The sequence below is a fragment of the Knufia obscura genome (assembly GCF_036327395.1).
Source record: "Knufia obscura strain CCFEE 5817 isolate CBS 148926 chromosome Unknown scaffold_20, whole genome shotgun sequence".
Taxonomy (NCBI): domain Eukaryota; kingdom Fungi; phylum Ascomycota; class Eurotiomycetes; order Chaetothyriales; family Trichomeriaceae; genus Knufia; species Knufia obscura.
The window spans coordinates 76603-104468 of NW_027042706.1; the positions used below are offsets into that span (position 1 = coordinate 76603).

A 27866-nucleotide genomic window follows, 5' to 3' on the forward strand; every position below is an offset into this window, starting at 1 on the left:
ATTGTATTTGTATATCGTACATCTATGTATTTGTGTTACTACATATCAAACTTTATGTTTATTCGTGTCGCTGTACCTCAGCCTCTATGTCTATATATCCCATCCCAATGCATTTCATTATGTTCGTTAACCATGTTCCTTTATGGCTTCATAAGCTGTGCCTTCCTGAAAAACTTCAGATATCCCACACATATTATCAACTGACATATCAGAGCCACCCAAAACCAAACCGAAGCAAGCGAGTCACTCGCCAAATTAATAAAGACAGTGCCAGCGCCAATCCTGTCTGGCGCTGATACTCGCCCGAGAATCGTGAACAGCGCACCGATCATCTGCGCCGCGACCAAAGTGAATGTAATGTGCAGCCGAGTCAATGTCATCAGCAGGATCATGCCGAAGCCAACACCCTGCAGGGCATCGAGCACGCCCAGCCACAGCCAGACGGCACGACTGACCAGGGCACCACCGACAAGGCCACCCCAAGGTACGTGGAAGCCGATGCCAGAAAGAGACCAGAGCATCTGACACCATCTTGGGGCGCCAAGGCCGATCGCGAAGATGGGGATGATCCAAGAATGTTGCTTTGACTGGTACCCAAGAACAGCGAGCATACCAGCCCAAACGAAACCGAAAAAGAGAATGACAAGGAGTGCTACTGCCCAGGCGGGTGCGTTCTGCGAGGACCACAGGAAGAGCCAGTTTCTATTGTAGGGAGGTGACAACCAATAGTTCTGCAGGATCACCATGACCCAGAACCAGAGGATGATTCCGCGACGGAGGAGGGCTCGGTAGAATGAGGGAACGGCGCCTGGATCTTGACGGTAATAGTCTGGTAGGCCGAGGTAGAGGAGGATGCCGACGCCGAACATGAGTAGCGCAAGTGGAATACATATGGCAGTGAGAGCGGTCGATGAGGGAGTGAAATTTGAACCTGCATTCGCCGAACTGCGCGTCAGGAAACTTCCCCAGTACCATAGGAAAGCAATAAGGAATTGCTGTGAGCCGGCGATGACGCAGGCGCGGAAGGCCCAGACCTGCGAAGGTGTTCCTCCTTCGGTACCGAAATTGAGGGAGAAGTACATTGACCCAGCGGCTGAGCCAGCGGCATAGATACCGGCAGCGACATCGAACATCCAGCTGCGACCACTGACTGTCTTGGCTCCTTTGCTGGCAGCCAGGAGGAGGAAGCAAAGACCGAAGAAAAGGAATGGTGCCGAGAGACAGTAGACCGCCTTCGTAGTGCGGTAAAGAACCCACCAAATGAACGAGAAGCCAAGGTAGATGCTGCACAGGACGTAAAGCTTGTCTGCAGGCTCACCGACGGCTCCAGTCAATAGTGTGAGCTGGTACGAGCTTGCTGATATGATCTGGCCAAAGGCGAGCAAGAAGCAGTAGAGGTACCAGGTACCAATCTTTCGCTGCAGGAATTTGCGAGCTCCAGTCGGAGCAACATATCCATTGCCGAAAAGCGCATCGTACTCGGTAGTGGCGCGTACGTTGGTTGTCTCCTCAGCGATGGTCTCACCATCATAGCTGTGGCGTCGAGTAGGAGCAAGACTTGCGGCACGACTACCTTTAAGTGACGCAGCGTGATATTTGTTGAACCATTCTTTCTCACTGTTGACAATGTACTCTTCGATTGGCAATGACTTCTTGGCGTTGAGCTTGTCAAGCTTGTGCGAGTACTTGTCGTAGTAGGCGTTCGTCGTGTCGTTGAACGTCGGTGTCATTGCGCCAGGCTTTTCAATTGCCGACTGACCTTCTTGGACTTTGATAAGACTTGCACGAAGCACATTGAAATCGAACGATGCCTCCGAGTCGGCAAGCGTGTCTGCGGCCGAAATGGCACCAGGTCTTCCTTCCCGAGCTCCCGCTTGGTCGTGTACTTGTCGGAGGGATTGCATCGATGCATACCGTGAATGAAACCGTGATCGACCTGGCATGGGGCTTGCAGCAGCAGAGCGAAGATCGCCATAGCTTGGCATAGGGCTTGCTGTAGCAGACCGAAGATCGGGGTAGCTTGGCATAGGACTTGCGGCACCAGAGCGAAGATCGTAGGAGCTTGCTGCTGGGGATACCACACGAGATCCAGCCCAGGGTGTTGAAGCACCAGAACGGAGGTGTGGCGTAGCCCGACCACCGACCAAAGTTGGAGCTGTACCCAAACTGAGGTTACTTTTGTTGTACATCATTGACTTCCACTTTTTCATGCCTTCTGCCGTGTCCATATTTATGTGACTGGCTTCAATAGATTTGCCCTGGAGCGTTTCGAGATCTTTGACCCATTGAGCAACTGGAAATCGTTGTAGGAGAGAGTATGCCCGCATCATCGCACGCGTGTCGTAATCTGACGCTAAGGCGGCTGATATAGCGTTCTTGAATTGACTCGCTAGATGCTTAGTTGTCACAGCCTCAACTGTAAACCACCAGCCAGGCATATGACCAAAGCCTCCAACCCGTGCGCCAACGCACAAAGCTCCTTTGCGGCCAAACTCGACGGCGACTAGACCGAAGGGCTCGTCGCGAGAAGGCATCAGTGCGAACTCGGCGCCACCGAACAGATAAGGAGGTAGTGCTGTGAACTCAGGTTTGCTGAATACACGACCAGGATACTTCTCCATAAGCTTAGCTAGCTTAAGTGCAGCGAATCTGCCGTACAGGTCGATGACTGGGCCAACAGCGATGAGCTGGGTGTTCTTGTGCTTTTCGAGTACCCAAGGAAAAACGTCGGCTATGAGGTCGATGCCCTTTTGTAAAGACCACCTACCGACAAAGATGAATAGTTCGGCATTCGGATCCACATTAAGACCAGCCCATTGCTGAGCTTGCTCTCTCAAGGCACCACGCTCGCGTTCCTTCTCCGGGTCCACCGTCGCACGAAGAGTTGTGCCAGGTTTGTCGATCGGAGCAGTGTCGGAAGGGTCAGGGTTTGGCAGGGCGCCAATGTTCTCAAGCCCCCACAGAATAGGGTAGCGGGCCAGGGACCGCTTTCCGTACTTCTTCGAGACACCCACTGCACCAAAACCTTGTTGATGGATTCGAAGATAGCTGGCGCCGGCATGGAGTAAGTTGAACACTTCACCGAATTGTACATACCTCTTAATAATCTCGGAATTGAGGTTAAATATACGAGACATCTCGGCCATCTGCTCTTTGGTCCTGAGTGGCCACATGCCTTGGAACTCTGCATTGTGCAGGGATAAGCAGCAAGGAATGACATCCGGTAGAAGGTACAGAGGCGCGGCAGCACCGTGATAGTCGTTGATGTGATACAGATCCGGTTTGTACCTGCGAAGTGCCTCCGCAATGCATTGATTCCATGCCGAATAGTAAAGTCCACTGTCAAGGTCGTCCATCCTTGGTGGGTATGGCTCGGCTTTGGTCCGCTTTCGAAATATGGGCGAGTCGAGAAGAACATAAGTAATGTTCTTAACAACGTGTACGTGTGTCTCGACGAAATATGGTTGGTTCATCATACGCACCTCGATCGGGTCTGCATGAGACTCGTCCTCAAATGGATAATCAACACCACCAACACAAGGTACGACCCATATGAGGTTCTGATGTCCTAAACTCTTTCCCATCAGAGAAGCCATGACTCCCAGGCCGCCAATCTTGATCTTGACGGCGTAGTCCTCGATCTCATACTCGGCGGTAGCAATAAGCACCGTTTTGCGATTGGGCGAGCCAGTAGCAACAGCAAAAGCATCATTTGGAGCCGATGCATCTGCGGGCTCTGCGGGTGTGTGAAGCTCTAGAGGCGTATTCGCAGATTGCTTTTCGTACCCAAATTTCTTTGCCCCGTGCTTGAGACCCAGCATGGATAAAGCTGAGTCCTGCAAGGACAGGAACGTTGTCTTGGTCTCGAGACCAACCCGGTTGAATTTGATCTTGTAGAAGGCACTGATGAAAATCTTGACTCCGATAAGAGCCGTCGCGAAAGGCACAATGGCCAATAAGATCAAAACAACCAGCTGCGTTACAGCAGAACCATGCGGCACCATGGAATAGGAGAAGTTGCCGTCGTTAACCACCATACGATAGCCGAGCTTGCTTTTGGCTGGCATTGCCGAGATGTTGACGAAGTTGTTCGCAATACTGTTCGGCCATACCCAGTCGAGAACTCCATCTCTGTCAATGTCACCATAGGCAGCGCTCTTGTCTGGATACCCGTCAGGATTCATGCCCCACACGTTCAAAGTGATGTTCGTCGGCCATTCAGTGAAAAGATCAAAGACCCATTCACCCTTGTCGTTTTGTCGCATCTGATTGCTTATGCCAAGGTCGTATCCCCACTGGTTGAAGACACCCTCTACGAAGGCATGAGGCCAACGACGAGCAGGTTGATTCTCACGCCCGAGGTCAGCATGTTGATAATGGTCACTGCTTCCGGTGGCTTTACTCCAGTAGTTCATGATGACGTGCTCACCTTCCCACTCCTGATGCTTCGCGCCCGACCAGGACTGCTTTGTCAGTGTCATCTGACCGCCAGTATATGGCTTCCAGTCGCTGTAGCTAGACCCCCAGTTTGTGGAGTAGCGAACGAGGTCCGCTCCGGCGGCCTTTGGAATGACGAACAGATCTCCGGAAGACTCATCTTGTTGCAGAAGACCCTTGGTATAGTTGGCAGATTCAGGAAAAATCATCGGATTGTCCTCTGCACCGATACGGAACATGAACTTGTCGCGGGCATTCGTCCAAGCGTTGCCAGACGTTGTGGTTGCATTGTCGACGGTATAAGTATGCACGCCATTGCCGACATTCTCAAGTATGGCCCCGAACACAAACGTTGTTCCAGCTTGGGCGACTAGAGGAGTGTCTCGCGGGTCGGTAGTTTGGCAGATTATACTTGTGGTATTCAAAGAAGCAAGCTGGCCAGTTTCAGTGAAAGACTCGATCTTGAGGTTGTCTCTGACCGAGTCGCAATCCATTTCCTCGGAGAAGTGGATCTGTATCGGCACAGACTCGGTCTCGTCGTAATCGACACTTGACAATAGTCGTGCATCATGGCCTGGCATAACTCTGGTGATGACAGGCTTTGGTGCCTCCCATTCATTTGCAGGAACAAATGCCTTGAACTCCCAAGGACGAAATGTGATGCGAGGTATACAACCATTAGGCTCTGTACTGTCTTCCAAGCCCAACGTGAAGGGTGAAGCCTCTAAATCGTAGCTTTCATATGGATACAGAAGATTCCTAACAGTTGTGCCCGAAGGGAATGCAGATATCATGGAGCCATCTTGAGATGTCGAGTTGTCGCTGGCGCAATCGAAATCGTATGTGACAGTTCGATTTTCGTTGTGGAACAAGAGCCAGACTGGTTGATTACCATGTCCTTGACCAGTCAGGTCCTGAATCTCACTGCTGCGCCCGCGAAAGACGCTCCACAGACCAGTCGGTGAAGACATTCCCTGACTACCTCGGAGGAAAACATCATATATGCGTGTAGAGAGCGTGGTCAAGTTGAAACCGTCGTTGAGTGTGGGATACTGCTCACGAAGTTCGAAGAATCGCTTGAGTATGTTGCGCATAGGGTGAGAAGGGTCTCTGTGATCGAGACTGACAGAATCGTCGTAACATCCGTAGCTGGATGAGTTGAACGGCATGTCGACGTAGAGTAGCTCTCCCAGGTTATAGCAGCCGTGCAGCTGCCATGCTCTTTGAGACGCCATCGGTGTTCGACCATAAACATAGTCCGGAGCAGCGTTCTCCAGAGTGTAGAACTGCTGCTCTTCACCATACAGAACCATAGGCATGCCGGGCAGCTCCAGCGACGTGACAAACATTCCAAGAAGCTGGCGCTCTGTACCGTTCGCAAGCGCTGGCCACCTGAAGACATCCTGATTGGTGGTGCCATACATATGGCGAGGATCAAAGAGGCCGGTGTTAGCGTTAACTAAGTCGTGTGTTTTCAGGAATGTGTTCCACATATCGACCCAGTCCACGCCAAGAGAACCCCAAGGTCCGTCGAGACCCAAGAATCGGGTCAAAGAGCCATAGATATCGTAATGGAATGCTGCACCGTCAAGTGCCGTCCTACCCCAGGGCCTGATAAATCCATCAGCATCGGACGTATTGCTGGTAAATACACCATCCCTCGGAACGTCAAGCGCCTGATCTGGTTTCTTTCCACGACCAAAATAGGTCGCTGCGAGCTTCGGGTCAGAAACCACTTCGCCTACCATCAAGAAATTGTCCTTGCCCACGCGACGTGCGCACTCCCTCTGATAAGTCGAGAAATCTGCCATCGCATCGAGTGTAGTCTGAACGCCTTTGTCCATTCGGAAACCATCCAAATCAAGCATCTGAATTTGAATGCATGACATGACGTTTATTTTCTCGAGCACGTCAGGTCGCCATTCTCGAAGACGATCTTGGACGCTGGCGAATCGGGAAAACTGATTGACGTAACTGGGATAGGCACCAGTGCCCAAGATGTCACCGTACATGTCAAACTCGCTATCGCGGCAACCGGTGTATTGATCTAGGATGTCTTGTGTCTCAAGGTAGCCATTCTGTTCCCAGATCGGGGGAGGCTTACATGTCGGGTCCCAGTCGTTACTTGGCTGAAAGTCATGGTAGCGTCTCTCCGGATCTTTCCATATGTAGTCGTATTCATCAAATGAGTACTCGACGGTAGCGTTCGTATATGGGGCACCATAGCCAAGTAAGTCGGCCATAGTTGCCATAGTGTTATCAAACACGACATACATTCCACGCGAATGTATCTCGTCAATCACAATCCTCCATTCTTCAATGTTGCCATGGTGTCGGTCAAGCAACGTAAAGTCAAGTGGTCCAAAGCCATCAGGCGACCAAGGCATGTTAAGCATCATGCTTCCAGTGAAGTAAATGGCCTTCAGCCCCATACCCTGTATGTAATCGAGGTTGTCGAGGACACCAGCGGCGTCTCCGCCAAACCTGAATTGGTTGGACATCCAGTCATGCTCGAAGACAGTGCCATTGGCCTCGTTGTTCGTAGGGTCGCCATCGATAAATCGATCGAGCGTCAGGACGTAGAACGGAAAGCGCCAGTTGCTGGGCGAAGGTTGGAAGGTGTGGTTGGCCCATATACCGTTATAGTGCTTGGGCTCGACCGCTGTCTCGTTCTCGTTCAGGTTGTAGCCAACGTGCTCTTGTGCGTATCGCAAGGCTTGAGTGAAGGACAATAGTGAAAACAAGCAAATGATTAATGACCCTGCACTGGCCTTCATGGTTGCTAACAATGAAGGCAGAGTTCAACAGAAGGGTAGTGTCTTTCGTGCCTGCGCGAGCGAACGGGCAGCAAGAAGGACAGCTACAGTATGTTAACGAGGGAACGAAGCTGTTGATGCCTCTAATGGAAAAGCACGAGTTGACAAGAAGTCCAAGGCATATTTGAGACTGACATCTGCCCAGGCGCATGCTGTACCAGTCGCCATCTGACCAAAGTAGATCGACAATCTCTGCTATGCGGTCTCATCGTAGGATCGACTGTCTCGGAAGAGCCATGCGATAAGTTAGCAGAACGGGGTCTCTGAAAAGGTTTGTGTCTAGCAGGGATGGTGACAAACAAAGCCGTATTGGTGGTGCCATGTCACTCCACACTGCTTGGTTCAGCCTTCAACAGTTTTCATAGGATACCAGGTTTATGCTGTGCTGGCAGGGGTTTTCGAAACGGGATGTATCTGATAACAGTAAAGGTGGGGAGAAGCAAAAACGGACGCTCCATACTGCAGTGGACATGCTTCGGCGGATGTTGCACAAAGGGGATGAAGTTAAACAGGGCCAATGACTTTGTTTACCGAGGACGCTTTGCCGGTCGAGAAGTTCATGTCGCAGTCGCGCGCGTGCGACATGGCAGCTGAGGCAAACATTTCTATCGAATTGTTATCAATCACGACGAACATGACAGTGTGGTGAAGGAAATCAGGCTGTAGATTGGTTGATAAGAGATATTGCAGTCCAAAAAGCAGTAGGGATCATGCATGATCCAGCCATAGCGTGTTCCGGAAATGGCGATCCTGGTTTTAGACTGGCACAAGGCTGGGACGCCAAGATCTACCACTAGGGGATCGCACCTCGTGGCGCCGGGGCTTTATAACCGAGCTGCCGGGTCACCCAGAAAACCGTGCTTGCTTGACGGCTGCTTGACGCGTGCTTGACGCGTGCTTAAACCGTTGATTTCCCGACGGAATCAAGGTGGGATCTCGGGACACGGACGAATTTCTCGAAATAAGGCAAACATCTATTGTCATCACCACTACTCGCACCCCAACCTTGAAGTTTTCGTTGCAACGAGCATCGATTATTGTCTAAGACAACGGTGTAACGTGGTTGAAAATTCGTCCAACCAAACATCCACTGCTGCAAGGTCTAAAGATAGGCGCGCAGGCCTCGATCCTTGCCCACCTGAACGTCATGAACAACGGCCCGAGGAAAGCTCGAGGATGCTTCGAGAAATGCAGGTCCCAGATCCCTGATGATGTGATGAGACCGCTCCACATGGTTCTGGATCTCAGGAACATACTTTGGACGGAAACATGTTTGTCAAGATTGAACTATCGTCGTAGCAAAGGTGTCTACATACAGTATCGATGACGATCGCCAGGGGCCCGACTCAACACTCAACCACTAGCAGGTTTGTGCAGGTGCTGCCGAGTTACTCGGCTTTCACATTTTACAGTCGGAACCTAGAAATTTAGTTACGATAGAGTTGGAATTTCCACCAAGCACAGTTTCTTCTGCTCGAGACTTGATTTGTTAGGGCCAGTAACATCTGAGATTCTCCGATTGGGTCAGCTAGATCTCTGTCCACACAGATGCACTCGCTTCGAGTCACGTGCATGCGGTGGGCTCATTTGTGGGTATGTAGCGAAGTTAACCCTGTCGTACCTAAATTTCCAGGTTCTCACTGTACGAGTATGTCCATCAATAGAGCGCGCCGGAACATACGAAACCAGTAACTCAACGGAATCACAGTGACTACTTTGATCACACTGATACCCACACCTCCAGAATTGAGGTACAAGACTGAGCTCAAGTGTATTTCTCTCATTAGCCTTTCGAATACGACCGTCATGCACGGCCTCAAGAAAAAATTTGCAGACCTCCGAACCACGCCCAGCGAGCAGGACACCAGGCCAACAAAGCTGACAGTGCCAGACTCCTCAACGGCTGACAACGCCACATTCTTCCAAGGCTTCGAATGGTATCTGCCATCAGACGGACAACACTATCAACGCTTGGCGCGGTGTCTCGAAAGCCTAACCCGTCTAGGAGTTGATCAGGTCTGGCTCCCGCCTGGATGCAAGGCTGGCTGGCAAGGCAGCAATGGTTACGACATCTACGATCTATATGACCTAGGCGAGTTTGACCAAAAAGGCCACCGAGGAACAAAATTTGGAGACAAGAAAGCCTTGGCTGATCTATCAAAGCTTGCTCAAAGCAATGGTGTCAAACTCTGCTGGGATGCGGTACTCAACCACAAGTGTGCTGCCGACTACACTGAAAAGTGCCAGGCTGTGAAGGTCGATCAACAAGGTATGGCTCCTTCAAGATACCGTTTGCATGGAGTCTTTGAATGTGTCCACACAGTTGCGGCTGGTGGTGCCTAAAGTATCTGAAAATTGACTTCTGCTTTTCCAGATCGCCTTAAAAACATTGGAGGCGAACATGAAGTTGAGGTGTGGACCGGATACAATTTTGATGGTCGCAACGACAAATACTCCTCATTCAAGTACCACTGGCACCATTTCACCGGTACCGATTGGGAGGCTCGGCTCCAGACGAATGACGACATCTACCGCTTCGTCGGTCGCGGCAAGCCTGGGTGGGCAAAGGATGTCGACGATACTTTCGGCAACTACGATTACCTGTGGGTTCTCGCTTAGCTTTCGCCTTATATGGATATCGTTGACCAGTCCACAGCATGGGTAACAACCTCGACCATTCTCAAATAGAAGTCAGAGACGACCTCCACGTCTGGGGCGAATGGATCGTGAATGAGGTAGGCCTCTCAGGCTTCCGCCTTGACGCCGTCAAACATATGTCGCAGTCCTTTCTCAAAGAGTGGATCCAACACCTCGACGAGAAGTTCCAGCGTCGTCTCTTCTTCGTGGGTGAGTATTGGCGCGGAGATCTAGAGGTGCTTGGCCCTGTCATCGAGAAGTTCAATGGCCGGCTTCATCTTTTCGATGTCGCACTTGCTGGTAACATGTCGAAGATGTCGCATGACCCTGTTGCTGCTGACCTTCGCAACGTCTTCGACGGAACATTAACCAAGCATTATCCTGGTCAGGCTGTGGTAAGTCAAACTTTCACACAATCGCACCTCATTGGAGCTCTTTACGTGAATGTGCTTTGCATCATATGCATCTTCGATTTCGTCGATGTCGTACCTCTTACTCAGACTCCACTTGGGGAGTATGCTTCAAGCCACCAGGGTCGCAGGCACGGATGAGATATTCCGTAGCTGAGCATCTTCTTCCATTAGCGCATTACTGACTCCCACTTCTCACTTACACATACTAACTTTCATGATAGACTTTCATCCTCAACCATGACACTCAACCCCGGTACGAGCGCGATCACCATGTCGTACCAATCTCTTCCTGGTTCATTCCCCTCGGCTATGCCCTGATCCTCCTGCGCCATACCCCATCCTATCCTTGTGTTTTCTATGGCGACCTCTTTGGTATTCAGTCGCCAGATCCCCAGAAAATGCCACATCTCGCTCAGCCCCCGAGCTGCTGGGGTGCACTGCCGAAACTGATGTTGGCGCGGAAGATGTGGGCTTATGGTCAGAGCAGAGAATATTTTGATGATGCAAAATGTGTTGGGTTCACAAGGCTGGGCTTGGAAGGTAAGGTAGATGGTGGCCAAAGTAAGTTAGAGGGTTTGGCAGTGGTGTTGAACATTGGAGATAGGTATGCAAAGAAGGAAATGTTTGTTGGCAAGGAGAGAAGGGGGCAAAAGTGGACAGATCTGCTTGATTTTGCGTGGGGAGAAGTCGACATTAATGAAGATGGGTATGGTATCTTTCCTGTTGGTCCAAGGTCTGTTAGTGTCTGGCTCAATTGTCAGGCTGTAAGAAGAGAGCAGGTTGATGAGTTAACCAAGCTACCAGACATATATGGTAAGTAGTATGGAAGTACTGTTTTGCAGGACGTATCTGTACGGTCGTCCGGTGCACCGTTATGACGGCGTCCGCCTTCTTCTGATTAGTTTTGTCTTCACTTGGCATTCACGCGCAAAACAATACCACTTTTAGCATTCGACTTGTTTGCGCTACCTCTGGCTGGATATTTAGGACATGGCGATGAAGAAGGCCACCTTCCTAAAGCTCGCAGCTCGATGCGTGGAATGGTTCCGAGCGCTTCCATCAAGAATCGCAACATCTTCCCACAAGATAAGAATCTCGACTAAACATTTGCCTGACCTGTAAGTTGGAGTCCGCCTCACAGCCTCATTCAGAAAGCTCATCTGCTGCAGACCGATCCTCAAAAAGACCAGTAAAGTCGACACGAGGAATGTTGTGTTCGACTTTCTTCGACTCCCACTAGAGCTGCGTCGAATAGTCTACACAGAACTCTTTATGTCCGATTGGCCGCTCCCAATATTCCTTTACCCCATCCACTGTCGTGTGTCAACGGACCCTCAAGCTATGCGCCAGGAAAGAAGAAGAATCTACAAGAACTTGCCAATCGATCTAGCAGTGCTCCATGTCAGCAAACAGATCAGAGATGAGTACCTCGATGTGATATATGGCCAGATCGAGTTCCAAGTCACACTTGACGCATACACAGTTCACCACCTCGCCCGCACAGGGATTTCAGACCTTTTGCGTATCCGTCACGTCAATCTCCATATCGACTCAGAACCACTGACGGGCTTGGATCTCCGACATGAGCTTTTGCAGGCACTATATGCTGGACTGCGGACACTGCATTTGACGGTCCACCCAGAGGATGACTCAATCGAGTTGGCGCGAGAAGGCGAGACAAGTGATAGAAACTGGCTTCGGATAAGAAGTCTGCGCTTCATCATGCTGAACATCAAGAGCATGATCCCGAGCACAACGATTGTCAGCGTGGACAGCACAAACGATGTCCTGGTCGCGAATCATGTGGACGAGTACTTCCCTGAAGTTCTGCGACGGTGCCGCATGTCGTTCAACGACCAGATGGCTTCTTTGTACCCTATGTAGAGCTCTTCGGGCTTGAGCAGAAATGTACAAGATTGATGAAGGTCATCCGGTGGGAGATGGAAGAACATAATGTTGAGGAGGACTGAAAGAACGACGAGCTGGCACTGAGGTCAAGGGGCCAAAAGCGATCCACGAATGCTATATTGAGGATGGATGCTCATACAGACAACAATGACGAATAACCTAGCTACAGCTTACAGGAAAATGCATATTCTCAATCCTATTGAACACATATCAAGGCTGGGAGAAGCCCGGTTGGGACAGTACGGCCGTAACCCATACTTTGTACGGCAGTCGACAACACCGACAGTGCAGATCTGCTTCCGCAAGCGAATCGGGCGATCATCAAGCACAAACACTAAGCTCAAACCAGTCCTTCCTTCGCCTCTAACCAGGCCGAGCTTGTTTCGAATCTTAGATTTCCCCGACCCCGTTATCTGCGCGTCATGTTTCTGCTCTTCTTGTACGAAGTCATGGTAGAACCGGTGTATCACGCTGCAACAAGTGGTGAGAATGGTACATAAGTGAGATGGCGTACAACAGGCGGTTGAACCTGTTGCCGCAGTCTGCCTGCTCGACCGTGGAGAAGGCGCTGATGTGTTGAGCACCTCGCTACATAAGGGATGCATCCCTCCGCCAGCAGCGCGTGGTCTTGGCTCTCTAACAATATTAAGCTCTGAAGTGCTAATGCGTAAAGCTACTTTGGTTACAGGTCAAGCTATTCAAATAGCCAGCAAGCCAAGCTATAAACTCAGCTACACCCCAAGCTACAAAACACCCACACCACCTAAGCTCCAAAGCGGCTGCCTCAACACCAAAAACCACTTGTACACAAGAAAGCACCTGAATACAAGAACCACCTCTCACCGCCATGACAATCCACACCACCCCGACCCTTGCCTCAACAATGCGCACCTACCAATACACATCCATCCCGTCCCAAATCCAATCCGCCCTACACTTAACCAGCACCCCCCTCCCCACCCCCTCACCAACCCAACACCTCATTCGCATCTCCGCCACCTCCCTAAACCCCGTCGACTATAAACCCGCTGAATCGCCCCTCTTCCGACGCTTCATGATACCCAATCCCGCGGTGCCAGGTATTGATTTTGCTGGGACAATCGTGCTGCCCGCCAAGAACAGTGATCTGAAGGTGGGCGAGAGGGTCTTCGGATGCGGAGTTAGTCCCTTTGCGGGTGGGTGTTTGGCTGGGTATGCTGTTATTGGAGTTGATTCAGCGGTGAGGATTCCAGAGGGCGTGAGTATGACTGAGGCGTGCACAGTTGGTGTGGCGGGGTTGACGGCGTGGCAGAGTATTGTGCCGTACATTGACAAGAACGGCGGGAGGAAACCCAAAGTGCTGATTAATGGCGGGAGTGGAGGGACGGGAGTATTCGGGATACAGATTGCGAAGGCGGTAGGATGTGAGGTTGTGACTACTTGTAGCGCGCGGAATGTGGAGTTGTGTCGGGGGTTGGGGGCGGATGAGGTGGTGGATTATACTGGTCAAAAAGATCTGGCTGGGGCGATTGAGAGGGTGGTCGGGGAGAGGAAGGTGGATCATATTGTTGATAATGTTATGGCTGATGTGGGATTGTATTGGGGTGCTCATCGGTATTCCGTGGTTGGGGCGAAGTATATTGTTGTTGCGGGGGGACCGAATCTGAGTCATATTGTGAATATGATGAAGATGAGGTTGTTGCCTGGTTGGTGCGGTGGTGGGAAGAGGAAAGTGCAGGGGTTCTTTGCGAAGACGGAGGTTGATCAGTTGGAGCAGATTGGGAGGTGGATGGTGGAGGGGCAGGTGAAGGCTGTGGTTGATGAGAAGTTTGCTTTTGAGGATGCGCCGAAGGCGTTTCAGAGGTTGAAGACAGGGAGGGCTAGAGGGAAGGTTGTTGTGGTGGTACAAGATTTGTGATGGGCTCAGCATCGTGGCTTGACTTGGATGGAATTAATACTGTAATTGGAAAAAGAGTACAGTGCTTCAACATTTCCGCGCCGTCCACTCTCGGGTACTCCAGCGTTCACTGCCACACTCCAACATATACAGTCGACGTCATGATAACACTAGATCACCATGCTCCGAACGCTGTGCCAGGCGAGGTCAGACGGATGAGAACGTGCTATCATAGCGATGCTATGGCATGCTGCCGCATAACTGCGTTCTGTCTGATCCTGATTACATTGCCGCCGTGGACTGCGCACGATCCAGGATCTTCCTCGACCTGACCATGCTCATAGCAGTGGCGGTCTGCATGTATGCCTATCCCATAGTCTGGCACGAAGCTTGTTCCGTGATTGCAGATCTTTCGTTATTCAAGACATCCCCAAACGTTGCATGGTGGTTGAAGCTGTAATGCCGCGATTTCCGTCCTTTGGTTACCAGTACAAGAAGACGCATTCAAACCGGCACCATGGGGTTCTCAGACGCTTTCGGTATGACTCTACATCCGGATATTACATGGCGAGCACCTGATATTCGATTTGTGTTTGGGCCATTTCGTTGCTGGTTCGCCACCTTCCAGTGCTAAACCCGTGGATACAACTGCGCGTGCCGTTGCGTGGCGATCATCGAGACACAACAACGAATGGCGCAACACTGCTTAAGGCTGGGATGCGCGTAAACTGTAGCATCAAGTGCCGCGCTCCAAAGGCAGGAGGCGGGTCACGGTTATTCCCACAGGCTCGTCCTGTCTTGGGTCTGGCTGCACAGGACTTGGGCGTTGAAACCTTGTTGAACTCCAGAGCTGTGGCGATTTGTCAGGGCTCCTCCCAAATGCTTTACAGAGACACCCTGAAGCTCGCTATGTCAGTATTGCCCCCAAAGTGCTCGTGCTTCTCGTCTTCGTCGTGTACGCGTGCTCACCCGGAGTGGTACAGCCGGTTAGATCAATCAACTCGAACCAGTACCTTATGCCTGGATACCAAGCAGAGCTACCCGGGTTCGGCACGCGTTCGGTCCGTGTATCTACCGATGCATTGCCTGGCCCTCACTCACTGCTGAGTATGCTTCACTGTCGCCTCATTCTTCTGCATGATCCGGTCTTCATGTATTTTATGCCTCAAATCTAGCTCTCAATAGTACTGGTGGTCAACACCTCGAGGGCCAGTATCGCTAGCAGCTGCTAACACAGCAGAAGCTTGCACAGGTTCGAGTCCGACGTTGTTAAGTCAGTCTCCCGTCAATCCTCCTCTCCACATTGGTGATGAAGTACCGGAGCCCGAAACATGTGCACTTTGTTGAAACTACGCTTCTGAGAACGTGACTTCCATTGCACCGCTGCCGATCAGTAATATGGAACATATGTACGCTGACTTCCCTGGGTAATTACAGGAAGTCAATCTTTTTGTTGCTTATGCCGGGTTTTCCAGGAGTGTCGCTTCCTTTCAGGGCACAATGACGGCTAGTCTCCATAAGCTCCGGTCATGCTACTGAGCCTGCCTCCTATTGCCTGACAGACTTAGCCCGCAAAAGCACCAGGCGTCGGCGGCAACAGAAAATCAGCCTCAGCATCTTCACTGATCTGCTGCAGACCCTTGGCACTGCCAGCACCAGCCATCATAGCATTCAAGCTGTTGACCTGGCTGGTATTCTGACTGAGCTGCCGCCTCGATTTGTTCCTCAAATGTCGTGGTCCTGGCCCCTCGATCGACGAGAAGTAATCTGTCTCTGGATCAGGATCAGACCAAATGTCAGGCTCTTGAGGAGCGGTGTCGACTTGTAGCATTTGCTGCTGGTGGGCGGTAAGTTTATTGCCGATACTGGTGGCATTGAGGTCGATTTCTGGTATGACCATGTCTGATTCGAGGAGGCTTGGATAGCCTGCTGGTGAGAGTGGCCTCGATGGGGGCGTTGAGTACCTCCTACTGTATGCTGGGCGGGACTTCTGCTTGGAAGAGACCGATGACTTTCGTCGTTTTGTGGAAGGTCTTTCAGAAGCTGTTTTGCTAGGTCTGTTTGGTGATATTGGTTCTGGCGCGAATTCGATTGATTGGACTGGCTTGTTCGACGGGTTAGGGTAGGGCTTTGCTTGATCGGAGCTGCTCGATCTGTTGTGTTTTCTTGCAACGAGATCATCGGCCTGCTCGGTGCCCGAAGAATGGTCCTGTGGTTTAACCATTTTGTTCTCGTTCATGCTCTGGTTGTAACTAAGTTAAAGTTGCTGATACAGGATAACGGAACAGAATAGCAAGCAAAAATGGAAGAATGAATCCCTTCATGTTCACCGATGAAAATGTACTAAGAATGCACGTCCATCGACTAATGCATCGGGTAGCAGGAGAATGAGATCCACCCATACGTGGCGGTCAGGATCTGGTCGACAGTACTCAATTCGAAGCCGATGCGTAGCCTCATTCTTCAGGATGCAAACGTTGTCGCCTCTCAAGCGCGTGTATGGTTAGTCGATACAGCTGATGCAGGTGCTTTGGGTGAAAGCTACTGGAGTGTTCGTGAGGGTTGTATGCATGATCGGCACGGCCAGAGGCTAGATGCTGGTCAATCTCGAAAACGTGGAGCTTCCAAGCTTTTAGCGCTACGTTCTCACAACAAACGACCTCGGACCACTCGAAGGCCCTCAAGCATATTGGTTCTTGCATCTTAAAGATGAAGAGTACCTAGACATCTGTGGTGGTGTAGTCACCAGGGTGTGAACCTCAGAGAAAGCTGTGGTTCGGTCACTGAAGTCTACATTTCTCCTCGAGATTCCAGATCGAGCAAGGCGATCCCGAGTCTCTGAGCACAGCACGTACGCGTGATACGAAGCCGAGAGCCTCCTCCACAAAGCCTGATGACATCGAAGCAAAGAGCGAGACGTCCCTCAGGGGTAGATCTTCGGCATGCGAACGAAGATACAAGAAAACGTGTGGGTGGGCGCCACGATCATAGCACATGGTCATTGATATGGCAGGAGCGGGAAGGACTGGACTGAGACATACCACTTAAGGTGTGCTTGTCATGCCCAAGCGATGCGTCGTTATATCAACCGGATGCCGAAGATAGTGGTTCCCAAAATGTATCATCGCGCGTACTAAAGCTCATCGCCATAGCCGTATGTTACGAAGACAACATAATCTGCAGTCTTGAGGGCCTCCCGGTGTGTCAACCCTTGCACGTGTGACATGTCTGCAATCTGAGGTAGCAGAGCCTGAACCACAGAGTCGAGCCTGTAATGTACTAATCCGTCCAATCTTCCCCCCAACCATTCAGATCCTCCTTCTCCACGACCTCGAGCCTATCGTAGTTGTAGACTATTTTCTGCACAAACACGTTAGCATCAACAACGTCCCTGCAGCCTGTCTCACTTACCACTTCGTGCATACTCGTTTCGAGGGAAACGATAACATATGCCCGGCAGAACAAGACGAAGCCTCGCTCCTGCAAAGATAGAAGGTCTTTCGAGTCCACGATGGAATTCTGCTGAGCGACAAGTTTCGCTGCACGCGCCATCTCAGTGTTGTATCTCCCATTCTTGATTGTTGCTACATCGCTAGGAGGGTTGCCATCACAGCGAACAAAGTTGTCGAGAGATTCGTCCCAAAGAGCCATTGTCCAGGTCATTGGCTGACCATCTCGGCTCAACATGACTGTTTCTACAGTGACACTTTCGAGATTCGGAAACTGCTCCTTATTGATGTACTTGATGTTAAATCCGTTGATGCTGTCGAGGACGATCCTGGATACTGATCGAAGGTGAAAGTCACAGAGGGTCTTCTTGAAATTGTCTGCTCCATCGATATTGTGGCCTTCGTCTCTGTCGATCGCAAGCTTGATTCGGAATTTCTCAGAGGCTTCGACTCGGATCTGCCTGGAGGTCGCCAGGAGAGGATGGAAGGCGTACCAGTAACGAAGACGATGCTGGCCGTTGTTGGCGTTGATTCTGATTGTATATCCTGATTCGTTTTGATGGACGAATTCGAAGATACGAAGGCGGAGCTCGGTAGGGATACCCATGAGGGTTGGCATTGCGATGAACTCAGACATGTTGAGGAGGAGGACTGAAAGACACACCTGCATTATGTCTGCGATGACTTGATGAAGAAGTGTTGTAGTAGAAATACCCATCTGGAAAATATAGGCGGTAGTCGCGAGTGTCGGAAGTGACAAAGCTAAGAACAAACCGAGAAGGATTGGTTGGCCTTCACCTTTGTCAAGCGAGTAACGTAGGAGTGAGGACTTAGTGAGACGGCCAAGTGCCCACTGTGCTTGCTCTTAGGCCACGCGACTCGCCTTTGTCGGTCGTGTTATTCAAGACGTTCGACTCGTGAGAAAGAACATCCTTCGAAGTCCAACGAAAAGTTTCTTCGAGACAGAGGAGCTGTCCCACTCGTAGCCGTGAAGGACGCCGTCATTAGACCAGGTCAACGATCCACTCGATTTATGCCTGCCATTAGATCGAGATCCTCTGCTAGATCGTCGTTCTCGGCATGGACAGGGCTTTGTGAACAGGGCTTTAAGTTGAGGATATTGAGTGAGAAAATGCCCGAACAAGCACTGAAGTATATAATAGTCGCCTGATCTCATTCGCCTCGACCACGATTCTCAACCTTTCCTTTCTTGCGGCTGCCATTCTGATATTCTCCATCTTCGCTCTCCTCTACCAGTTCATCGCCAGCAGCATTGCCGACTGGTTCTTCCTCTTCCACGAACATTTCCTCCGCGTGCTCTCTCAAATACTCGTCGAATTTGCCATCCATTCTCTCCTCGTGTGCTCTTTTTGCCTTGTCTTGCCAGGTTTTGGCGTAATAGCCGTCTCCAAGATCACGCTTGAAGCGAGCAATAGAGCTTTTGAGGTAGGGATCTTTAGAGCAAAAGGCTGGTGTAAGTGGAGGTGAGATGTTACGGACACCGTTTTGTTCCTGGCGTCCTCCTGAGGCCGTCTGTAAATGGTCGTCCATGCCCGTGCCGTAGTCGCTTTTTGTATCAGCGATGGGAGGGTTGCTTGAGGACCGTGACACCTGCGGCCGGCGCGTTGCAGGCAGACTGTCCATGATAGTCGCTTTCTCCTTGTCCGTGTAGGTGTCCCACTGACTCGTGCTCATACATTTTGCTAGGAACGACTGAAACAACTCAACCTTAGCATCCACAATTGGGGACTTCTCTCCGAAAGTCCTCGAGGTGGTAAATGCTGGTATGCGCCTCGGTTGCTGTTGCTGCTGTCTGCTATTACGCGTTCGCCCAGCATTCGCCATTTCTTTCACAACAGCTCCCATAGGCTGACTTGTATCTACCAGCGTGGTCTTTGGTTCTGCTCTTGATCTTGCCGGGTATTGTGTCTGCGTAGTTTTCGTGGAAGTGGACATCTGTAGCTCGACAGCTGGAATAACTTGAGATCTGATAAGGGAAGATGATGGTGACAGGAAAGGAATTGCGAAGGCTGGACTATATCACCGCAGCAGAAGCGTTACCAGACTCGGCTGCGTCGGAAGGTGACCAACAGACAAGAAGAATTACTAGATCAGTTAGCTGGACGGCGGATTGGAAGTCTTGTAATAGTAGCAAGTATGAACGTTGTATCGATAGGTGATCAGATGAAAGATGGTAGTAGTAGGTAACATTGGCTCTTCGAAGGTGATAGTTCATGGTGGTCGCTCCTTCCTCTTGCTATCACCATCTTCCCAACGCGTACCTGCCATTGCAGCAATCACTTGGTCGCACCTTCCAGTTCCTGGGCCGCCCATCTGTGTCCTCGACGAAGACAACATCTCGCGTACAAGCAGATCTTCTAACTCTAGAGAGGATGAAAGCAACGGCCATCTGACTGTGTCGGCCTGCCTCGGCTCCCAATCCACATGCTATTCTGCCCACCAATCACATCACAAGCGCAGTCTGCCTCCCTCATCGCGTGCCTACAGTATCTCCCTCCACCCGTGTCGTCCTCTTCTTTCTGTCGAACATCTGATCCTACGCCGGGAGGTCTTCGTAACCATTGACAGTGCACAGATTGTGCTTGTCTCATCTCTACACATTAACGACAATGGCTGCCGCCTCCATCTGGCGCTCAGCCAACGAAACGTTCCGGTCGGCAGCGGCAGCGACATCAGAACTACCACACCAGGCCAGAAAATTACCAGAGGTCTATGCAGAATATGTGGCATCGAATGCCCATTCTGTCGGCCAAGTGGAAAGCACGTTGCGATCGCTGACCTATCTCTTGCCTGGAGCACGATTGAATGACTCGGAGATTGCTGCCGAATCTGTTCACACTTTCGTTCAACTACTTTCAATCTACCACGACCGGCTACTAAGGAAGAAGGCAGAGTCCTTGTTAGTCTCGAGGACGCCTTCCCAGAAAGCCGCTCAGCCCAAGCCTACCCCTCATGCCAGATACACCATGTTCTGGGAGGACTCTTCATCGTTCTATACCAAAATCGCTACCATTCTCAAAATAGTGCAGTATACAGAACTTCTCTGGGAGATGACAGCTCGAAGAAGGGGTGGAGAACGCGGTCGTTGGCGTTGTGTTGTTCTTCTCGAATCTTTCAAAGCCCTTCTTCGAATGATCCTCCTCCGTCTCACCAATTCTCGACCTGTCGTCACACCGCCCTTGCCTCTCCGTGAAGATTTTGCACCCGCTCAACAAGAGGCAGAGGCAAAAGAGGAATTTTCGGAAGAAGATATGAAACTTCTCGAGCCTATGCCCTTCGAACCAAAAGACGCATTCGGAGAAGCAGGCATACCCACACCACCAATGTCAGATTCAGATAAGATATCCATTCATTCGAACCCCTCCGATCCCTTCTCCATGCCACGGACCGGCTTCACGATGCCAACACTTCCAACACCAGACGCCATCTCGAATTACCTTCTCGAACACATCATAACACCGGACGATATCAAGCCTGTTCAGCAGCTGGTCCACCGTCTAACCTCCATCCGTGGTCAAGCCGCAGAAGTTATGTACATCCTCCGTCCAGTCATCTACGCACTTCTCATGCAGAGAGTGGCTCGAAGATACGGCTACGAAGGAACAAAATGGAGAAAGAACTGGGCTCCTTGGGTTGCTGGTGCAGCAATTGAATACTTGGCAAGACAGTTAGCAAAACAGGATCTCGAAAGCAAAGTACCGGGTGGTGCAAAGAGTGGACTCTCCGCGCTTGAAAGAGAAGAGTTTACGAAGAGGGGCTGGAATATGGCTTGGTGGGGTATGAGAGGCGCTTTCTATGAGAATGTCACAAAGGGTGCTATCACAAAAGTTGTCGATAGCTTGAAGGGCAGACCGATACTTGACCTTGTTGGTGGTGTGGTAGAGGATTACGAGCATCTGTGGAGCACCTACTGGTTCAGCACGTCCACTATGTGAGAAGAAAGATACAATTCGAAGCATATCTAGCGACCTCCAGTGCCGAACAACGGGATGAGCCAGCAATAGACCTCTGCTGCAAAACAAGGCAGGATACAAGAAAGCCAGGACGGAATGACACTTACGTCGGTGGCAGACGACCGATGTGGCCCAGGACAAGCGGTCACGTCGATGATTCTCTCAAAATCTATCTCATACAGTCAGGCAATACTGCCGATGCAGCATCTTTCGCTACTGAACCAGCATTGTACTTTACGTCCGCAGCGTCTCCTCCACGGTCTGAAACAGCATAACCAGAAGCACGACTACTGAAGATCGTGCCGAATGTGCGACACCAAAGTCCCATTCAGCGTAGAGATACCATTGCCGCTAGTTGAAGCAGCCGCAGCACTATATACGGTGCGTTCGACGACCTCTTCTCCGAAGTCCTACCATATCAGCAAGCCTGCGGTCAATACTTGTTCAGCAAGCGGACGGTACTCACGAGCACGGGCTGCGCTGTGGTTGGGAAACTCGAAACGACGGACATCGCGCCGACTCCTTCTTATGTCCACTATTCATCGAGTTGGAAACCGGTGCATATCTGCATCGACGCGGCGCCGCCTATGTGGGCATTGACTGGTCGAGGGAGAGGTTTGATGTTGAGCACTACGCATGTTGTGGTCTCAATTCTGGCGTTTGGGCTTCGGAATGGCTCTTCATGTTCATCCCAGCAAGTGTCCAGCATTTTTTATGTATGATTCATTCTTGATGAGACTCCATACCAAGCTATGTATATCTAATGATCATTTTCTTCGGGCGGGATAAGACCAATTTCTGTGCTTGCTCTTTCGCCAGTATCCGTGGTGGACGCCGAGTACTCTGACTTGTTAGGGGTAAACGCACAGCGAACTCCCACGACTCCAAGGGTCCATGCTGCTCGTATACTGTACCAACCAGGCTTGGCATATCCAAGTGACTCATCCGTTTACAGGAATACCGGATGCTGACCTATCTTCACAGCGGATGTCCACCTCACTTGATACGTATGCAAATCAGAAGCGCTGACAACCAACACTGATCTTCCTAGCCTCATATCCTGCCACCACAGACCTAGACCCAACCCAACAGCCTAACCACAGCAACCAGATCCTAGCCAGCACGACGAGCCGCCGCGCAGTCCAGTCCAGTCGACCCCGTCCATTCACAGCTACTTCTTTACTCACGCCAACATGTCGCACCCCGAAGCTCGTATAACTACCACAAAGAACAAATCCCTCCTCAGCACCCCCAACCCCTTCGAACAGAAATTCGGCTACCACCGCGCCATACGTCGTGGACCGTTCATCGTAGTGTCAGGCACGACTGCCCTGCGACTCACCACACCCATAACCACACCAGACAATGCAAACGATGAGAGCACGGGAGATGAGAGTAAAGTCGAACATCCAGGTGACGCATACAGTCAGGCACTCCTAGCAATGAATAGATGTGTTGATGCTGTGACCAAGTTAGGTGGGAGGAGGGAGGATGTGGTTAGGGTGCGGATGTTTGTTGCGAGGGGGGAGGATTGTGAGGGGGTGGGGAGGGCGTTTAGGGGTGTTTTGGGGGGTGGGGGTGGGAGGGACACTGGCAGTGGTGGAGAGGGCGGGGATGGTGGCGAGGTGAGAGGGGGACATAGCGAAGGTAGGGAGGATCTAGTTGGTGCAGCAGCGACAATGATTGTTGTTGGAAATGATGGATTTGTGGATGCTGATATGCTGGTTGAGGTTGAGGTTGATGCTTATGTGGTATGATTCACAATTCATTGAATTTGCATCACGCCAGATGGTTCGCCTTCGCGATAATCTTGTGGATGATTAGAAGCGAGACTACCTCAGTTGAATGTCGCTTCTTGTTCACTCGATCTTCACTTCCTCAGTATTAGCCGCGATCATCGGCACGGCGTACTGCTGCCCGTAGCCAGGTGAGTCCGCACGCCAGACGACTTCCTGCTGCGGGCAGCACTCGTCCAGGCTCTCCGGTTTAGTCTCCTCTTGATCAGGGACAGGATGGTGTCTCGGTAAGAATCAGGTATCTGCTGCTCTGATTTACGCGCCATAGCGGTAATCACATCTCCAAACGACTAGCTTGAAGATTTGTGAACCTCTGCGCAGAAGATTCGATTGAAGCGTCTTGATGTGTTGAGGAAGTCATCGAGGCGTGAGGGGAGACAGTCGGCGCTTGGCGTCTCAGCTTACCTACTCGCTCCTCTGCCCGGGATCTCCCAGAAGGTACTCGAGCAGCTTGAAGCTGCGCTTCAACAACAAGGACCTCGTGTCCTCCCCGCAACATCCAAAGTCCTTTGGCATGAGGCTTGCAGCCAGACACAAGGTCTGCTTCGGCAGACCAGTCCCGAGCCCTCTTTCTGCGCCTGCCCCAGCTGCCGCTGCTGCTGCTTGGGCCGGGTATGGACCTCAAAGGGCGTCTCCTGGGTGTGGCGAGCACAAGCATTGTCGCTGTGTGATTGACTGTTGAAAGATCAGATGTGTAGGTAGGAAAGCATATGTGCCGCGTGGAGAGGTTGACATCGAGGCAGCTGTTCTGATACGGAAGTTGTGATGGTAGCTTCTGAAGTTCTGCGGATGTGAAGATAAGATGAGACCTGTGGAAGGGTGAATAGGGATTCGCTCGAAGAACTTGTGACGGCACTCAGCGTCAGAATGTTCTTACATAACACTTACCCCAGGTCGACACGGGCGCAGAATTACCTTCCTATGTGTACTCTAGCCGCAAGACACCGAGCTGCGCCTTCGTGGCAGACCGTACATACCCACCTTGCTCTTCTCGTCTGCGCACTCATTCCCGATGTTCCCCTCATGGCCGGGCACCTAACGCAGCTCGATTTGAACGCTCCCTTCGAAAAGTCGCCACCCTCTCTGAAGTAACCGCGCAAGCTCAAGCTGGCGCTGCACTCTCTGATTTCTCATTTCGAGCTCCGGGCCTGGAACAGATTGCGTGGAAGGTTGCGAGAGCCGTGTCACACTTCATGGCTGCTGCTCGCCTTTCTGGATATGTTGAGTAGACAAAGAACTTCATACTAGAGGTGGCGCTTGCAGTCAGGTAGATCAAGGAGCACTGAGCGCATGTGACGGGCACGCAGATATACGGTGCGCCGAACTTCTGCAGGGCAGAATGTGGACTGCTTTCTCGTTGAAGGCTGTAGCGTACAGTGTTCTCAGGGGAGAGTGGGAGAAGCTACCGCATGCGCTCCACGCACTATTTAGTATGGTCGTATCAAATATGCGTGGCAGCATTGGGACGCATCGAACTCTGTCTGCTCCATGTTCCTGAACTTGAAATTCGCGCATCCCTCGTCGCAAATTCCGACGTCGTCGTAGCTGTCCTAGATATCGCTCTTGATGCTCAACCCTTCGCTGTGACTGAGGTATTTGCCGTTCCTGATGTAGTAGCTTGTGATCATGTTCCAATCGAATACTGCCCTCGATGTCTACTATATATTGCATCTCGTCGAGGACGCTTTATCAAGCACAGGATATGCTTCAACAACACGGATTTCATTGGCCATACTGTCCCTGTGCTGGTGGCCAGCCTGTCCAGCTCCTGGTGGCAGCCTATTCCTCTTGGGCCCGATGCAGCTGCTGCTGGCGACGGAGGGGCTGCTCAACCTCCGCCCGCGTCCCCCGGACTTCCTGTAAAGCTGAGATTCATATGAAAGTCGAGTGAGCTTAATCTGAGATCCATCAGCCTCACTTGTAGCTCTCATACCCTTCAGTTCCACCCGTCCCCCATGACTTACACTCTTCTTCGGCTTGAGCTTCTGCTGTTTGGTCGCCAGCTCATCGATGCTTTTTTGACGAACAGATCTGTGACGCGTCGGCAATGACTCCAGTCGCTTTCGTTCCCCGTTGAGGTTGTCCCGCTCGTTGTGGGTGGCGGCGGCACGGTGGGCTTGAGCCTTGCCGAGCTATCTGGTTGACATGTGATACAAGTCTGGCTCGGGGAGTTGTGATGACTTGCCGCGGATTCTCATATGGTCTACCGCACGGACCATCCTAGGTGGTGCTTGACAGTTTACACTGGGCTTGTCGCTTCCACCGTTTCAACCGTGCCCCTCGGGTGAACATCCTTGATGTCTCAGGATATAACAGTAGCCGATTTAACTTCTTACTCAAGACACTCCTCTCGAAAACCATCTGCACGACATAGTGCTTTTCGTTACTGCACCAATTGCGGTCACCCGCATCGCACTCGGTGCGAAAAGAAATGGTTCGAGTGGACCAAGACTCGAGCTAGGCGTTCGACGGGGTACTGGTTACCGTTGATGAAGCTCTCGCCCATGCTGCTAGCAGTTGCGTGCTGCAGTCCTGGTTTTGTTGGGTGGCGCTATTCGTTGCTGCTACTACAGCTGCTCCCACTGCCGTTCTGCGGCTGCTCTCGCCCCTGCTTGAAGGGGATTCTGGCTGTTAGTGGTGAATTCTACAACCTCTGCGCCAGTAAAGACGGAGTGAGACTCGAGTAAGATGGAAAAAAGGTTCGAATGAGCCGAGTGGCACCAGGGCATGAATTTCACATTCAGGTCGACTTGTTCGCGTGTGTATATCCTGTCCATCCTCGTGTCAGCATACGTCGATCCTGGACGCAGTATATGACCACCGGAGCCATGTGTTTTCCTGTTCGGCTCGATTACGCAAGGATTCGTGGAGGGTGTCAGTGCATTCGAAACGTGAAAGGATGGATTTTGATGAGAAGCAGATATCGTTGATGAGGCCTGCTTGACGCTGGTGGGGTTGGAGGCGTTGAGATGGAGGTGTCGAGATGGAGGTGTCGAAGGGGAAGAAGTAATTCGGAGGTAGGAGGAGGAGCGTCGGATTTGATGTGCCATCATCTTCTGGCAGTGGTGCCCTGTCGAATATGGCTGATCGGCAGTAGGTATATCGTAGTGTCTCTGCAGAGCACGTCAGCTATAGTATTGTCATTCGCATCATCTACTATTTCATGCCCAGCACACGCACTCAAAAGCATGCCATACAATCACAAAGTATCTTGTAAGCATCACTTTTCTCATTCAGCTAGATCTCGAAGGGGGTATCTTGTTCCTGAGTTGGTCCACCTGACGCAACTCTCTTTCTCATATCTCATGCTTTCATAGCCATTCTCTAAAGTTCATTTGGATCTTGAAAACATCCGAAAGGCCGCGCCTCATATAGCTCATGATCATGTCCATCTCGTTATAGGGAAATCGAGCATTAATGCTGTAGCTCATTCTGTTTCATCTGTGTTTCGAGGAGACCGCCCGCATCATATTCGACATGTGATGCGACCGGCCAAGGGAGTCGGGTATGGTTCGTCGGGAGTGCACCAGGTGCTCGTGTATCGTTCGGGTAGAGGAATCGTTGTATTTACCAACCATCGTTAGCGCCTCCAGCAGCACCACTACCACTGTTGTCCACATCAGCACCCTATGCTGCGGTAGGACAAGCGGATGAAAGGTGACCTGGCTGCTTGCCTGCAAGGTGTTAGCGAAGCACATGCTAGTAAGAACTTCTTGAAACTCACAGTTGTAGCAGATTCTCTCGGCTTGAGGCATCGAGCAGTCCTTCGAGTAGTGGCCACCCTCACCGCAGTTCTGATGCATGTTAGTCGTGATTCTCGATATTGTTCACAGTTCACTCACGTAGCACTTCATCGATCGGCCTTGGTTGCAGTCCCTAGATTTGTCAGCTGAGTGAGTCCAGGCTCAGCAAGACTGGTCCTACCTTGCCATGTGACCTTGGCCACCGCAATTCTGCATTTTGTTAGCGAAGTCCGTGAAGAGTCCTTCTGTGTGACTCACGTAGCAAGATTGGCCACCACCTCGACCACCGAAGCCGCCACCTCTTTGGTAGCCACCACCGTAGCCAGGCTCAGGGCCACCAGCAGAAGAGCAGTCTCTGTCGCGGATATTAGCAATGTCTTAGCATGATCGTGCTGGAACATACCTGGCAAGATGACCTTGACCACCACACTTGTAGCACTCTCGCCCGCCACCGTAGGAGTTGCCGCCACCGAAGCCTCCTCCTCGTCGGCCACCGAAGCCGCCTCGTTGACCACCTTCCTGACCTGGCTGATCGCAGTCTCGGGAAATGTGACCCTCTTGGCCGCCTGCGTATTGTCAGTGAAGGCTGGAAGTCGAACTTCTTGTGCGACTAACACTTGTAGCATGACTTTGGCTTTGGTGCCTCCTGGCACTCTCTGCTCATGTGGCCGGTTTCTGTTGTCTGTTAGACGTTGTACACCCTTCTTGTGCGAGTTCCACGTACGACCGCAATTGTAGCAGGTGGATGCTGTCTTCTTAGGGCAGTCCCTTGCTTGATGGTCGGCTTCGCCGCAGTTGAAACATCCTCGATCCATGA

The 27866-nt window shown here is 51.3% G+C and overlaps 10 protein-coding genes across 10 annotated transcripts; 5 read left to right on the forward strand and 5 right to left on the reverse strand.

Moving 5' to 3' along the window:
• Positions 1–140: 140 nt before the first annotated feature.
• PMZ80_010735 (uncharacterized protein) lies at positions 141–7214 on the reverse strand (the record flags this gene model as incomplete). Its single annotated transcript, XM_064879123.1, has 1 exon — positions 141–7214. One exon carries the CDS (start codon positions 7212–7214, stop codon positions 141–143), a length of 7074 nt encoding a protein of 2357 aa, XP_064725076.1.
• A 1845-nt stretch (positions 7215–9059) lies between these two features.
• Positions 9060–11124, forward strand: PMZ80_010736 (uncharacterized protein; the record flags this gene model as incomplete). Its single annotated transcript, XM_064879124.1, has 4 exons — positions 9060–9522; positions 9628–9856; positions 9910–10285; positions 10525–11124. 4 exons carry the CDS (start codon positions 9060–9062, stop codon positions 11122–11124), a joined length of 1668 nt encoding a protein of 555 aa, XP_064725077.1.
• Positions 11125–11293: 169 nt separating this feature from the next.
• PMZ80_010737 (uncharacterized protein) lies at positions 11294–12187 on the forward strand (the record flags this gene model as incomplete). Its single annotated transcript, XM_064879125.1, has 2 exons — positions 11294–11421; positions 11473–12187. 2 exons carry the CDS (start codon positions 11294–11296, stop codon positions 12185–12187), a joined length of 843 nt encoding a protein of 280 aa, XP_064725078.1.
• Positions 12188–13094: 907 nt separating this feature from the next.
• Positions 13095–14108, forward strand: PMZ80_010738 (uncharacterized protein; the record flags this gene model as incomplete). The annotated part of the gene is made up of 1 exon (XM_064879126.1): positions 13095–14108. One exon carries the CDS (start codon positions 13095–13097, stop codon positions 14106–14108), a length of 1014 nt encoding a protein of 337 aa, XP_064725079.1.
• A 1543-nt stretch (positions 14109–15651) lies between these two features.
• On the reverse strand, positions 15652–16326 carry PMZ80_010739 (uncharacterized protein; the record flags this gene model as incomplete). Its single annotated transcript, XM_064879127.1, has 1 exon — positions 15652–16326. The coding sequence occupies one exon, from the start codon at positions 16324–16326 to the stop codon at positions 15652–15654; it is 675 nt and encodes a 224-aa protein (XP_064725080.1).
• Positions 16327–17366: 1040 nt separating this feature from the next.
• Positions 17367–18173, reverse strand: PMZ80_010740 (uncharacterized protein; the record flags this gene model as incomplete). The annotated part of the gene is made up of 1 exon (XM_064879128.1): positions 17367–18173. The coding sequence occupies one exon, from the start codon at positions 18171–18173 to the stop codon at positions 17367–17369; it is 807 nt and encodes a 268-aa protein (XP_064725081.1).
• A 536-nt stretch (positions 18174–18709) lies between these two features.
• Positions 18710–19492, reverse strand: PMZ80_010741 (uncharacterized protein; the record flags this gene model as incomplete). The annotated part of the gene is made up of 1 exon (XM_064879129.1): positions 18710–19492. One exon carries the CDS (start codon positions 19490–19492, stop codon positions 18710–18712), a length of 783 nt encoding a protein of 260 aa, XP_064725082.1.
• A 674-nt stretch (positions 19493–20166) lies between these two features.
• PMZ80_010742 (uncharacterized protein) lies at positions 20167–21492 on the forward strand (the record flags this gene model as incomplete). The annotated part of the gene is made up of 1 exon (XM_064879130.1): positions 20167–21492. One exon carries the CDS (start codon positions 20167–20169, stop codon positions 21490–21492), a length of 1326 nt encoding a protein of 441 aa, XP_064725083.1.
• Positions 21493–22703: 1211 nt separating this feature from the next.
• Positions 22704–23267, forward strand: PMZ80_010743 (uncharacterized protein; the record flags this gene model as incomplete). The annotated part of the gene is made up of 1 exon (XM_064879131.1): positions 22704–23267. One exon carries the CDS (start codon positions 22704–22706, stop codon positions 23265–23267), a length of 564 nt encoding a protein of 187 aa, XP_064725084.1.
• A 3666-nt stretch (positions 23268–26933) lies between these two features.
• On the reverse strand, positions 26934–27864 carry PMZ80_010744 (uncharacterized protein; the record flags this gene model as incomplete). The annotated part of the gene is made up of 6 exons (XM_064879132.1): positions 26934–26980; positions 27031–27100; positions 27149–27182; positions 27231–27259; positions 27308–27426; positions 27453–27864. 6 exons carry the CDS (start codon positions 27862–27864, stop codon positions 26934–26936), a joined length of 711 nt encoding a protein of 236 aa, XP_064725085.1.
• Positions 27865–27866: the final 2 nt, after the last annotated feature.